This window comes from Echinops telfairi, unplaced genomic scaffold (assembly GCF_000313985.2).
Source record: "Echinops telfairi isolate 266 unplaced genomic scaffold, ASM31398v2 ScPeMD7_7458;HRSCAF=8496, whole genome shotgun sequence".
NCBI classification, from domain to species: Eukaryota; Metazoa; Chordata; class Mammalia; order Afrosoricida; family Tenrecidae; genus Echinops; species Echinops telfairi.
The window spans coordinates 1,018,516-1,029,373 of record NW_022111358.1 but is presented as its reverse complement, the minus strand read 5'-3'; the positions used below and the strand labels follow the sequence as shown (position 1 = coordinate 1,029,373).

At 60.0% G+C, this 10,858-nt stretch overlaps 1 protein-coding gene across 1 annotated transcript in view; it reads right to left on the bottom strand.

The window, feature by feature from the left end:
• Positions 1-1,033: 1,033 nt before the first annotated feature.
• MNT (MAX network transcriptional repressor) overlaps positions 1,034-10,858 on the bottom strand; it is a 15,299-nt gene continuing 5,474 nt past the window's right edge. The window contains exons 2-6 of the mRNA XM_045299954.1: positions 10,533-10,854; positions 9,881-9,922; positions 9,642-9,753; positions 2,749-2,941; positions 1,034-2,579 (exon numbers count right to left, since the gene is read on the bottom strand). Coding sequence (XP_045155889.1) covers positions 1,831-2,579; positions 2,749-2,941; positions 9,642-9,753; positions 9,881-9,922; positions 10,533-10,854 — 1,418 coding nt within the window. The 3' untranslated portion in view covers positions 1,034-1,830. The remainder of the gene's footprint in view (positions 2,580-2,748; positions 2,942-9,641; positions 9,754-9,880; positions 9,923-10,532; positions 10,855-10,858) is intronic.

The following is a 10,858-nucleotide window of genomic DNA, read 5'->3' as shown; positions in this document are numbered from 1 at the left end:
GGGGGGGGGGCCCATGGAACCAGCCCCACCCAGGGTGGACCAGCACCCTGGGGTCTGCTGACTCTCGGAGAAGGCCAATGGTAGGATTCGGAGGAGGAGGAGGAAGGTGGGTGACAGCTCTCCCACACTGGGCGCCACCAGCAGCTGCCTTCCTCGGAACCCCCAGTGACCGTGGCCTTCCCTCCATTCTCTCCTCAGTCACGTCGGTGTGCTCAGAGGTGACCCTTTAGACCAGTGGTTCTCCACCTTCCTAATGCCCCGACCCTTTAATACAGTTCATGTTGTGGTGACCCCCACAACCATAAAACCATCTTTGTTGCTACTTCATAACTGTCATTTTGCTACTCTTGTTTTCCGATGGTCTTAGGTGACCCTGTGATGGGGTCGAGGCCCCCAGGCTGAGAACCGCTACTCCTGACTGTCACACATGCCATTGCCACTCCATGGCAGCTGCTAGGTCCTAGACCCCCCAGGGTGCTCCCCACAGGGTTCTCCCTGCTTCTCCCTCTGGTGAGAAGCCTTCACATGCCCCCCAAAGCACTGACTGCACCCCATTTCACATCTGCCCCTGAGCTGCACTGATCAAGACGCTGCGACACTCCCGGCTTTGGTTGCTATCCATCCCCACGGGTTCCAGGCGGCCATCACCCCACCTCCAATGATCACCCACTTCCCTAGCACCCTCAGGAAGGCGCCTTCATCCAGCTGGCCACCTCTCCTCAGCTCCTGCAGGGTGCCGACGCTGGTGTTCCTGCATCCTACCCCCCACCCCACCCCGTTTCCTCTTTACACAAGGCATGCAGCTGGGTGCCATCGAATCCATTTTTACCTCACTCGGCGTCTAGGCTACCATCTTTCCATAGTCAGTGCCCATGGAAGCAGGGGTCCAAAAATCAGAGGAGGGCCTGCAACGGGTACTTTCAGTCTCCCCACATGCATGGCAGCTCCCTGGGAGAGCCGTGCATGAGGAGGATGGGAGCTGCTACTTCTCGACTGCGGTACTACAGGAGAAGGAAGCCAAATACTCCTGGGCTGCCGGGCTCCTGGCCCAGGCCTTCCAGGTTGCAGAGGCGCCCAAAGCCAGACACCTGGGCCCACCGGCCCTTAGAGGGCGCAAGGGAGACTGAGCAGAAGCCGCGGAAATGAATGGCACCCCTTCTTTCCAGGTTGGGGGTCGGGGGCACAGGACAGCAAACCTCTGTGCCCACGCCAAGGCGGGAGGCTTGTCCAATGCCCCTGGGAAACTTGGCAACAGCTTGGACTTGGTTTAGTGGTGGTGGCCCATCGCCCTTCTGCTGGAACTGATCAGTGGCGGCTTGGTCAGAGGCCAGGCTGGGGGCACCCATGGGTCTGGGTGAGACTCCAGGCGGGCCACTCCCTCAGAACTGTCACTAGTGTCCAGCGCAGGGCATTCGGCCACCTCACCAGACAGAGCAATAGCAGCAGCAGCAGCAATGGATGGCGGGCAGGGGGAAGCAGAGACCAGGAGGCCCCTTCACACTGATTCCAGGGGACAGGGTGGGTGGCGGGAACGGAAGTGGGAGGTGGCACCAGGCCGCACAGGTGGCACGCTCACCGGCGTCTCATTTCATCAGTCATTCTCTTAAGTCCTAGTGCAGTGGGGACTCCTGCGCCCCATGCCCAGCCCCCTGGGGCGGCCCCTCTCTCCCCTGGCTCAGAGTCTTTGCATCCCCGTCCCCTAGGAGGCCTGGGGGTGGGTGGGGGTGGAGCAGGCCTGGGCAAGGCTGGAATGTGTGGAGCTGGTGGGTGGGAGAGTGGGGGCCAGGACCCCCGCCCTGCCCCCACTGGGGCCTCTGAGTGGCTTCCTCCTCAAGCCAGCTTCAGTGTGTTGACCGGGAAGGAGGGCATGGTGACCATGGTCACGGGGTTGAGCACTGTCTGGCCCACCAGCTGGGGGTGATGCATCACCTGCGCCCCAACAGCTGGCTTAGCCATGACAGTGGCTGGGGGTCCCAGGCCAGCAGTGCCGTTTACTTGCTGGTGGGAGAGGGTGTGGGCAATGTGGCTAACCGCCACGGGCTGTGGGTATAGGGGCAGCTGGGAGCCGAGATGGGCCACGTGGTTGAGGGCAGCAGGGTGCACCGTGATGTGGCCGATGGGGGGGGTGGCAGGTGCCAGCTGCACAGCAGGGCTGGGGGCCGAGGGGGCGATGTGGGCGATGTGCTTGCCGCCTGGTCCCTGGAGGACGTGGTTCACAGTCTGGATGACTGAGGCGTGGGTGGTGGCCGTGTGGGCGATGACCGTGGAGCCTCCCCCAGCTGAGGCCACCAGGTGGGCCGGAGCTGGCACCAGTGTCTGGGCAGGGGCCGTTGGTGGGGGCGGAGGGGCGGCCAAAGGTGTCTTCTGCTGTGGTGGCTGCTGCTGCTGCTGCACTGGCAGGTGGGCAGGAGACAGGGCCACGGGGTGCGGCTGGGGGTGGGGTGGCGGGGGTGCAGGGGTGGCGCTGGGCAGCGGCAAGGCCGACTTCAGCAGCTCTGGTTGGGGCCGATGGTTCAGCTTAGGTGGGCCCAGGCCTGCCCTGTCCTCCTCCATCTCTTCATCTATGTTGTCCTCACCCTCTGCATGGGGGGGAGGGGGGGGTGACATGGGGAGAGGGGAGTCAGAAAGGGCCAGGAAACAAGGGGTTGAGAGCACAATGACCCTGGAGGGTGACTGTGTTCCAGGGTAGGGACAGTCCAGCAGCAGCCAGAGGCTCTCTGCGGGAGGGACAGCGCCGGACGTGCTCACCTGAGGCGGTGGAGGTGGAGGCCTGGTCGTCCTCAGGCTGGCCCGTCTGCCGCAGCACGCGGTCGATCTCCAGCACGTCCATCCACTGGCTCAGCTCATGCTTGAGCTCGGCCAGCCGCTGCTGCGTGGCGATCTTCTCCCGCGCCAGCCGCTCCATCTCGTGCTCATACTCCTTCTCCTTCCTCTTCAGGGACTGGGGACAGGGCGAGAGACGCTGTGAGGACACCCTGAGAGGCCACCGCGGGGCCTCCCCACAGCCAGCCCCTCCCCTCAGCCCACAGGGGCAGGTCTGCTGTGAAGGCAGGTGGGGGGGGGGCCCATGGAACCAGCCCCACCCAGGGTGGACCAGCACCCTGGGGTCTGCTGACTCTCGGAGAAGGCCAATGGTAGGATTCGGAGGAGGAGGAGGAAGGTGGGTGACAGCTCTCCCACACTGGGCGCCACCAGCAGCTGCCTTCCTCGGAACCCCCAGTGACCGTGGCCTTCCCTCCATTCTCTCCTCAGTCACGTCGGTGTGCTCAGAGGTGACCCTTTAGACCAGTGGTTCTCCACCTTCCTAATGCCCCGACCCTTTAATACAGTTCATGTTGTGGTGACCCCCACAACCATAAAACCATCTTTGTTGCTACTTCATAACTGTCATTTTGCTACTCTTGTTTTCCGATGGTCTTAGGTGACCCTGTGATGGGGTCGAGGCCCCCAGGCTGAGAACCGCTACTCCTGACTGTCACACATGCCATTGCCACTCCATGGCAGCTGCTAGGTCCTAGACCCCCCAGGGTGCTCCCCACAGGGTTCTCCCTGCTTCTCCCTCTGGTGAGAAGCCTTCACATGCCCCCCAAAGCACTGACTGCACCCCATTTCACATCTGCCCCTGAGCTGCACTGATCAAGACGCTGCGACACTCCCGGCTTTGGTTGCTATCCATCCCCACGGGTTCCAGGCGGCCATCACCCCACCTCCAATGATCACCCACTTCCCTAGCACCCTCAGGAAGGCGCCTTCATCCAGCTGGCCACCTCTCCTCAGCTCCTGCAGGGTGCCGACGCTGGTGTTCCTGCATCCTACCCCCCACCCCACCCCGTTTCCTCTTTACACAAGGCATGCAGCTGGGTGCCATCGAATCCATTTTTACCTCACTCGGCGTCTAGGCTACCATCTTTCCATAGTCAGTGCCCATGGAAGCAGGGGTCCAAAAATCAGAGGAGGGCCTGCAACGGGTACTTTCAGTCTCCCCACATGCATGGCAGCTCCCTGGGAGAGCCGTGCGTGAGGAGGATGGGAGCTGCTACTTCTCGACTGCGGTACTACAGGAGAAGGAAGCCAAATACGCCCGGGGCCGCCCGGAAGAACCAACGACCAACGCTACGATGCTCCCTTAGAAGCTGAGCCAGCGACACTTTGCACACTTTACACCAGAGGCGCCAGCTCCTGCAGAACACCACCACTGGGTAAAGTAGGTCAGCTGGCAAAAGAACCCCCAGGGAGACCCTCAATGAGATGGCACGGCATGGCGGCTGCAACAGTGGGTTCCGATGTAGTAGCAAGGACCGTGAGGCGAGCATATGCCCGGGCCGTGCTGTGTAATGCTGTGCCCAAGGCTGCTGTGAATCCGAACGGACTCAGGGCACCTACAGACAAGCCCTTACCGAGCCCGATTTCCAGGTCTGTCTTCCCAGATAGCCAGAGCAGCTGAGCGCCACTGGGGCCCCCTAAGAAAGAGGCACACAGTCTACAACATCCAGACCACTGCCAGGGGGTCCACTGCAGACTCCCTGCCACCCTGCAGGGCAGAGAAGAGCCACTCCTTAGTCTCCTAGGCGCTACAGTTTGACCGGAGCAGCTGGGGAGGTGGAACCAACTTTGTGGTTAGGAACCCCACGCTTCAACCACTCACTCTGCTGCCAGGGCTCCCTAACAAGGGACACAGCGGCACTCGGCGCCGCCTGTCCAAGTCAAACATCTTTTCCCGGGCCTCCAGAACCACCTGACTCTCACACTTGATTAAATTAAACGCTTTTAGGTCTCCTGGACCTTCTGCCATTGGCTTCTCCCTTGGCCTATGCATGTCCTGGTGGTTGTGCAGCCGGACCACGCCAGACCTGGCCTCTGGGCCGGGCTGTCTACTCCCTCCCCCCACCTGCTCCTGGGCTCTCCCTTCCAGGGCTTGCAGCACCTGCTACCACCACAGCAGTCTTCACCGTCACCTCCGGAACCCAACCGCCTGGACGCTGGACGCAGTCTCTTCAGGGCCACTCCAGGTCTCATCTGCTCACCCTCCGTGCACAGCTGAGGTCCCAACTTCCTCTACCAATCTCCCACCGACGCCACCCAGCCTTCTTCCTCCTGCCTTAAAAGGCCTCGTGGGTCCCCCAGCCACCCATCTAACTAGACTCTCACAACCCCCATCTCCATATTCATGCCTCCCCACCTCACACACCGTTCCCTCCAGCCCTGTGTGTGAACGAACAACGGTCATTATAGTCACGTTCTCTGCGCCAGCCCCACTGTTGGCCAAGACAGCAGTGCACAAGGTGGGTCCTGGCACCAGTGGAGACAGCAGTGCACAAGGTGGGTCCTGGCACCAGTGGAGGCAGCAGTGCACAAGGTGGGTCCTGGCACCAGTGGAGGAAATCAACCAGGGGCTGTGTGTGTGTGGAGGCGGTTTCTCGTGAGTCTCTTCTCCCTATGGCAGAAAGACTAACGCTCAAACTCCCTGCCACCGAGTCGATTGAACAGGGCAGAACGGCCCCTGTGGGTTTCTGAGACTTTTACATCTTTACAGGAGTAGACAGCCTCATCTTTCTCCCATGGAGCCACAGGTGGGCTCAAATGGCTACCCTGTGGTTAGCAGCTCAATTTGTAGCCCACTACACCAATCAGAGCTCCTCGGAGCAGCGGTTTACAACCTGTGGGTTGAGACCCCTTTGGGGGGTCAAACGACCCTTTCACAGGGGTCGCCTGATTCTTAACAGTAGCAAAATTACAGTTATGAAGTAGCAACGAAAATAATGTTATGGTTGGGGGGGGGAGTCACCACCACATGAGGAACTGTATTAAAGGGTCTCGGCATTAGGAAGGTTGAGAACCACTGCATTAGAGGGAATCGTGGTAACTATTAGCCTTGGCTTCCTCCTGATGCCCGTTCCTCGAGGGGAGGGGTTAGCAGCAGTCTCCCATGACTGCCCACCATCACTGAGCACAACAATGTCTCCAATCACCCATCAGCGAGGCCCCACTTCCCCCATGAGCTCCATTTCTCACCTTATTGGTGAGAGAAGCTGCCTGTGACCTACCGCTGCCGCCTTCTGCCCTGGCTGAGATCTGACAGTGTTATACCCGTAACCTGCCATCTCTGCAGGTAAAGTGTAAGGGAGACACACAGGCCAGGGCTGGATATGAATCCAGTTGGGGCCCATTGACAGCAGGACTGGTGACAAGTCCTCAGCCCTCACTGCAACCTGACTGGGTGGGACAGTGGGGGGAGGGGGGGAGTGGAGGTGGCTGGAAGCAGCAATCTGGAATGCTGCCTGCTTGGGGGATTTCCAGGCTGGGAAGAGAGGACCTTCTTTTTGATCTGGGATCTGCCTGCCTACAGCACAACTTTCTGCAAACCTTTTGCCACTTCCAGCCACCCTGGAGTCCGACTGGAGGCCTCCCTCAGCATCTCCACTGCCCCTCCCACCAATACCCCCAGCACATAGAGCCCTCAGTCTACAGGGCCCCATCAGCACCACCTTTGACTATCATCTAGTGTCCCCATCTCTGCCAACAACCCACCGGAAAAATGCTGGCCTGGACCCAGTTCCCTGCCTTCCGTGTTCACCTCGACTCGTCCTTACGGGCTCGGCTCACACGTCCATCCTTTCCTCAGCAAAGACTTCCCTAGTGCTCCTCCAGGGCTACCCTGCTTTCCCCCGACGGAGCGAGGACGACGGCCTAGTCTGTTCGCAACTTTATCATCTTCCACAAAGCCACAATTACGAACCTGGGAGGAAAGGCACGGGATAGCTAAAGGTACTTAAATGAAAAACACTAACGGATGAGGTTGGGGATTTAGAGAAAACCACATTGTGAATCTTTCTACAGTTTCCATTTCCACAACCACCAAGGCCCCTGGGTAGTGTCAAAGGCTTAACCCTCAGGTTACTAGTATGAAAGGACTGGGCGGTTGCTTCTATGAGAAAACAAAAGCCCTCGACTCACTGCCATTGAGTCCTTGCCAACACACAGCTACCCTGTAGGGCAGGGTAGATGTGGTAGTTCACATAATTTCATGTCAACTTGAAGCTACATAAACGTGTAGGGGTGGAGTCTAGCCTGTCAATCAGGTCACAGCCTGATGGTGCCTCCTTGTGGGCATGACCTTATAAGGAGGGTGCTGGGGACTTACTCCCCTCTCTGCCTTCACCTTCTGGTTGATGAGCCCAGGTAGGGCCCTGCACTGAGCCCTGTGATGCTGCCACTGCCATTGGATCTATGCAACCCTGCCCCCACCGGCCTGTGATCTCCCTACACTCTGCTCACTGCATGTGGCTGCGTGGGTCTGAACAGGGATTTATGGACTTGGCCTGCACTGGATTTGGATGTTTGCTCGATATGTAATTTCTTACATAAAGCTCTTACACATATATGTCGCTGAATTTGTTTCTTTAGTCAACCCAGCCTAACACAGTAGATCTGCCCTGGTGAGTTTCTGATACTGTAACTCTTTATAGGAGTAGAAAGCCTCCTGCGGAGTAGCTGGTGGGTTTGAACTGTTGACCTGAAACTAGCAGCTCAACGCATAACCACCAAGACTCCTCCTCTAAAAGATCATAGCTGAGCACACCCTGGGAGCATCCCACACATGGGGTCACGAAGTCTGCAGTGGATTTCTTGGTTTTTATTCCCACTACTAGTTCCAGGCCAAGTATCCGATGAGGAGCCTGGGGGTTCCACTGAATCGATTTCTAAGTGATTCCAAATTCCCTATTACGCAGGTCTCCCCTCCCAAAGCACATGTCTACAAAGAGGAACCCGCCATTTCATCGCTCCGGCCCTGGAATAACCGCTGTTTCACGTTTACAGACTGGTGGGTACTATTTCCACAGTCAGATTTAAGCCTAGCATCCCTATGACAGAGCTACTATTACTTTACACTCCCCCCGCCCCCCGCCCATTTAGCCTCATAGCAGAAATGAAGTCATTGGTATTCAGGGATGTCACGGTATGCGGGCAGAGATTTGATCACTGGCAGACAATACGACAGAAGTACCGGTAGGTAAACTCAAACCGGAGTTCTGCAAACGTGTCCCAGAAATATGCCTGGACCGGCCTTTCTCGGCCTCCAAAATCCACACCCCGTCCCCTTCCTGGCGCCAGGTCCGTTCCAGCTGCAGACGAAGCTCCGCCCCTCCAGAGCACGCGCGCACCCACGCGGACCTCGCTTTGCTGCGTCACTCTCCGCCGGCCGCACCCTCCTCCTGCACGCCGTGAAGCCCCGCCCACACGAGGCCCAGCCAATCCCCGAGCATGGCCCCGCCCACACCAGGTGCCGGGAAACGGCCTGGAAGCGCGCCAGTCCCTCGCCCTCGCCCTCCAGTGCGGGCGGAAGGGCGCTCGGTCGCTCGCGGGAGGAGGGGAGTGGCCCGCCGGCTGGGAACCGTCGCGAAGCAGCGCCTCCGCCCCTCAACAAGTCAGGCTCTGGTTACCTCAGGGCTGTGACCCCGCAGCAGAGAAAGGAGGGGGGATGAGGGGTGGCGTCCGCCGCTAGTTCACAGCACCACCAGACCCGTCCTTGCCACCCGTTCCCAAGGGGGCTCACCAAGCTGCCCAGCCCTCCAAGGTTTCACCGGAAGGTCGACTGGGAGACCCTAATGCTCCCCCTCCCCCGACCGGGCAGGGAGAGACCCAAGTTCCTCCCATTGCCCAATGGCTCCCGTGTCTCCTCGGCAGCCGAGCGTGGCCGCCGGCCCCATCCCCCACAACCTCTGCTGAACGCGGAACCCTCCACGGTTTCCAGGGAAACCGAAACTCAGGGCCGTCATGGCAACTGTCTTATCTGGCAGGCGCGCTCCCCAACCCCCATCCTGCAGGAGAGCCGGTGCCCAAAGGGAGGGGACACACTGCCAGAAGGGCCCCTTAAAAAAGCAACTAGAAGTAGGGCTTATTTTTGTAACCCAGACAGAAGAAAAGCATAATTTTTAAAGATTCTGCGACTCCCGTGGTTGTTTCTCACTTAGAAGGACCACCAGTCCCCCCAAGCTGATTTAAACAGTTTTCCTCAACCTCAGATAGGCACCTCACCAGGGGGCGTCCCCTGGGGTAAGGGGGCGGGGCCTGACATCACGCCGAGGGGGGCCCAGGTGGGCTCCGTACCCCCACTCCACATGCCTAAAGCTTGGGCACCAACAGATACAGGGGTAGAAGGGGGCACTGCGACAGGGCGGAGGAGCCGGCTCCACGCACTGCCCGCGCCCCCCTCCCGACCAAACACGATAGCGGTAGTCCGGGCACCGGGTTTTACACCCGGCCGGGCTGCAGCGCGCCCTCCGCGGTCCCGGAGACACCAAGGCTTCGGGGATGAGCAGGAGGCGGGGGCTTGGTGGAGGTGACTGGAGGGAGGGTGGTGGAAAAGGGGGGGGGCTCCCGCTGCCACCGCCCTCCCCCCCGCGCACGCGCGTCCTGCCTCCCGCTTCCTCCTCCCGGGTAGGGAGCCCCGCTGACGTCAGCCAGGCCATGTGCTCAGTGCCCGCGTGGAGGCGGGCGGGGGAGCGAGAGGGCGGGGACGCAGCCGGCGAAGGAGGGCGGGAGAGGGGGGTTGGGGAGGGAGGGAGGAAGTTGCTGCTGCTGCAGCCGCCACTGCCACCCTAGCCCGCCCTCTGCCTGGCCCGGCTTCCCTCCCCCTGTACCTGGATGTACCGCAGTGCCGTCCGCAGCACGCTCAGATTCGACGTCTTCTTGTCGTCCACGTTGGGGATGTTGCGCTTCAGGGTCTCAAAGCATTCCTTCAGATGGGCCCTCCTGGGGAAAAGGAGCTAGCTGGGGTCAGCCAGCCCGGGGGGGTGGGGAAGGGGAGGCCCAAGGGGAGCTGCGGGGAGACCAAGGGCTGGGCCAATCCCGGAACTGAGGGCGGTGGGCCCAGTCACACCTGTTCTTCTCCAGTTTGTTGTGGACTTCTCTGGTGCCGATCCTGCAACCCAGACAGAGGCGGCTCAGGGAGGAGGGCCCCACTCTGCAGCCCTCCTACCAGCCGCCCCCAGCCTCCCGAATGCCACAGGCGGCTTTGTCCCCAACGTTCTCCTTTAGGAAGCAAAGATGTTTGCCCTGTGCCACATAAATCCCTTGGACGGCATATCCAGGTTCATCACCCACAACCCCGTTAGTGTCCTATCCCACCCATTTGCCCATGAGGAGACAAGCTCACACCAGGCCGGTTAGCCCAACCCCCTTCCCCGAACAGGTTCCAACTCCTAGTGACCCCACAGGGCGGACTAGAACTGCCCCTTGGGGTTTCTGAAGCTGTAAATCTTCATGCAGGAGCAGACAGCCTCATCTGTCTCCTGGCTGGTGACATGGGTTTGAACTGCTTTGCTGGCTTTGTGTGCCCAATGGCTTGGAAATGCCAAAAGCCCTAGCCTTGGGGAACCAGAAGCCTGAGGATGACAGAGGGCAGTGCCACTTACTGGTGGGGATGGGCACGGTGACAATATGCCCAAATAGGAAGCTCCTCGGGTGCTCTTTCACACACACAAGGGCGTAGCCAGTTCTCTCCAGCCCCCACTCTGTCCCACCTCACTCACCCCCCTGGTCTCTTCTTTTGTTCGTTGGACTTGACTTCTTCAGCAGGTGCCAACTTCAGGGTCCCAAGCGTGGATGGAGGTGGCTGCTGGGGGGCCAGTTGGGGCTGGACTCCAGGGTGTGGTGCAATGGTCAAGATGGGTGTGGGGAGGGGCTGTAAGGGTTTGGGGCTACCCGTGGGTGCAATAGTGGTCTTAGAGTCCGGCAGTAAGGGGGCAGGGGCGGGCACCTGTGGCCTGGTGGGCAGAGGGGCAGGCTCCTTAATGCTGAGTCCTGTGGTGCTGACCAGGGCTGGCTGTCGGGGTGCCAGGGGTAGAGACTGTGCTGT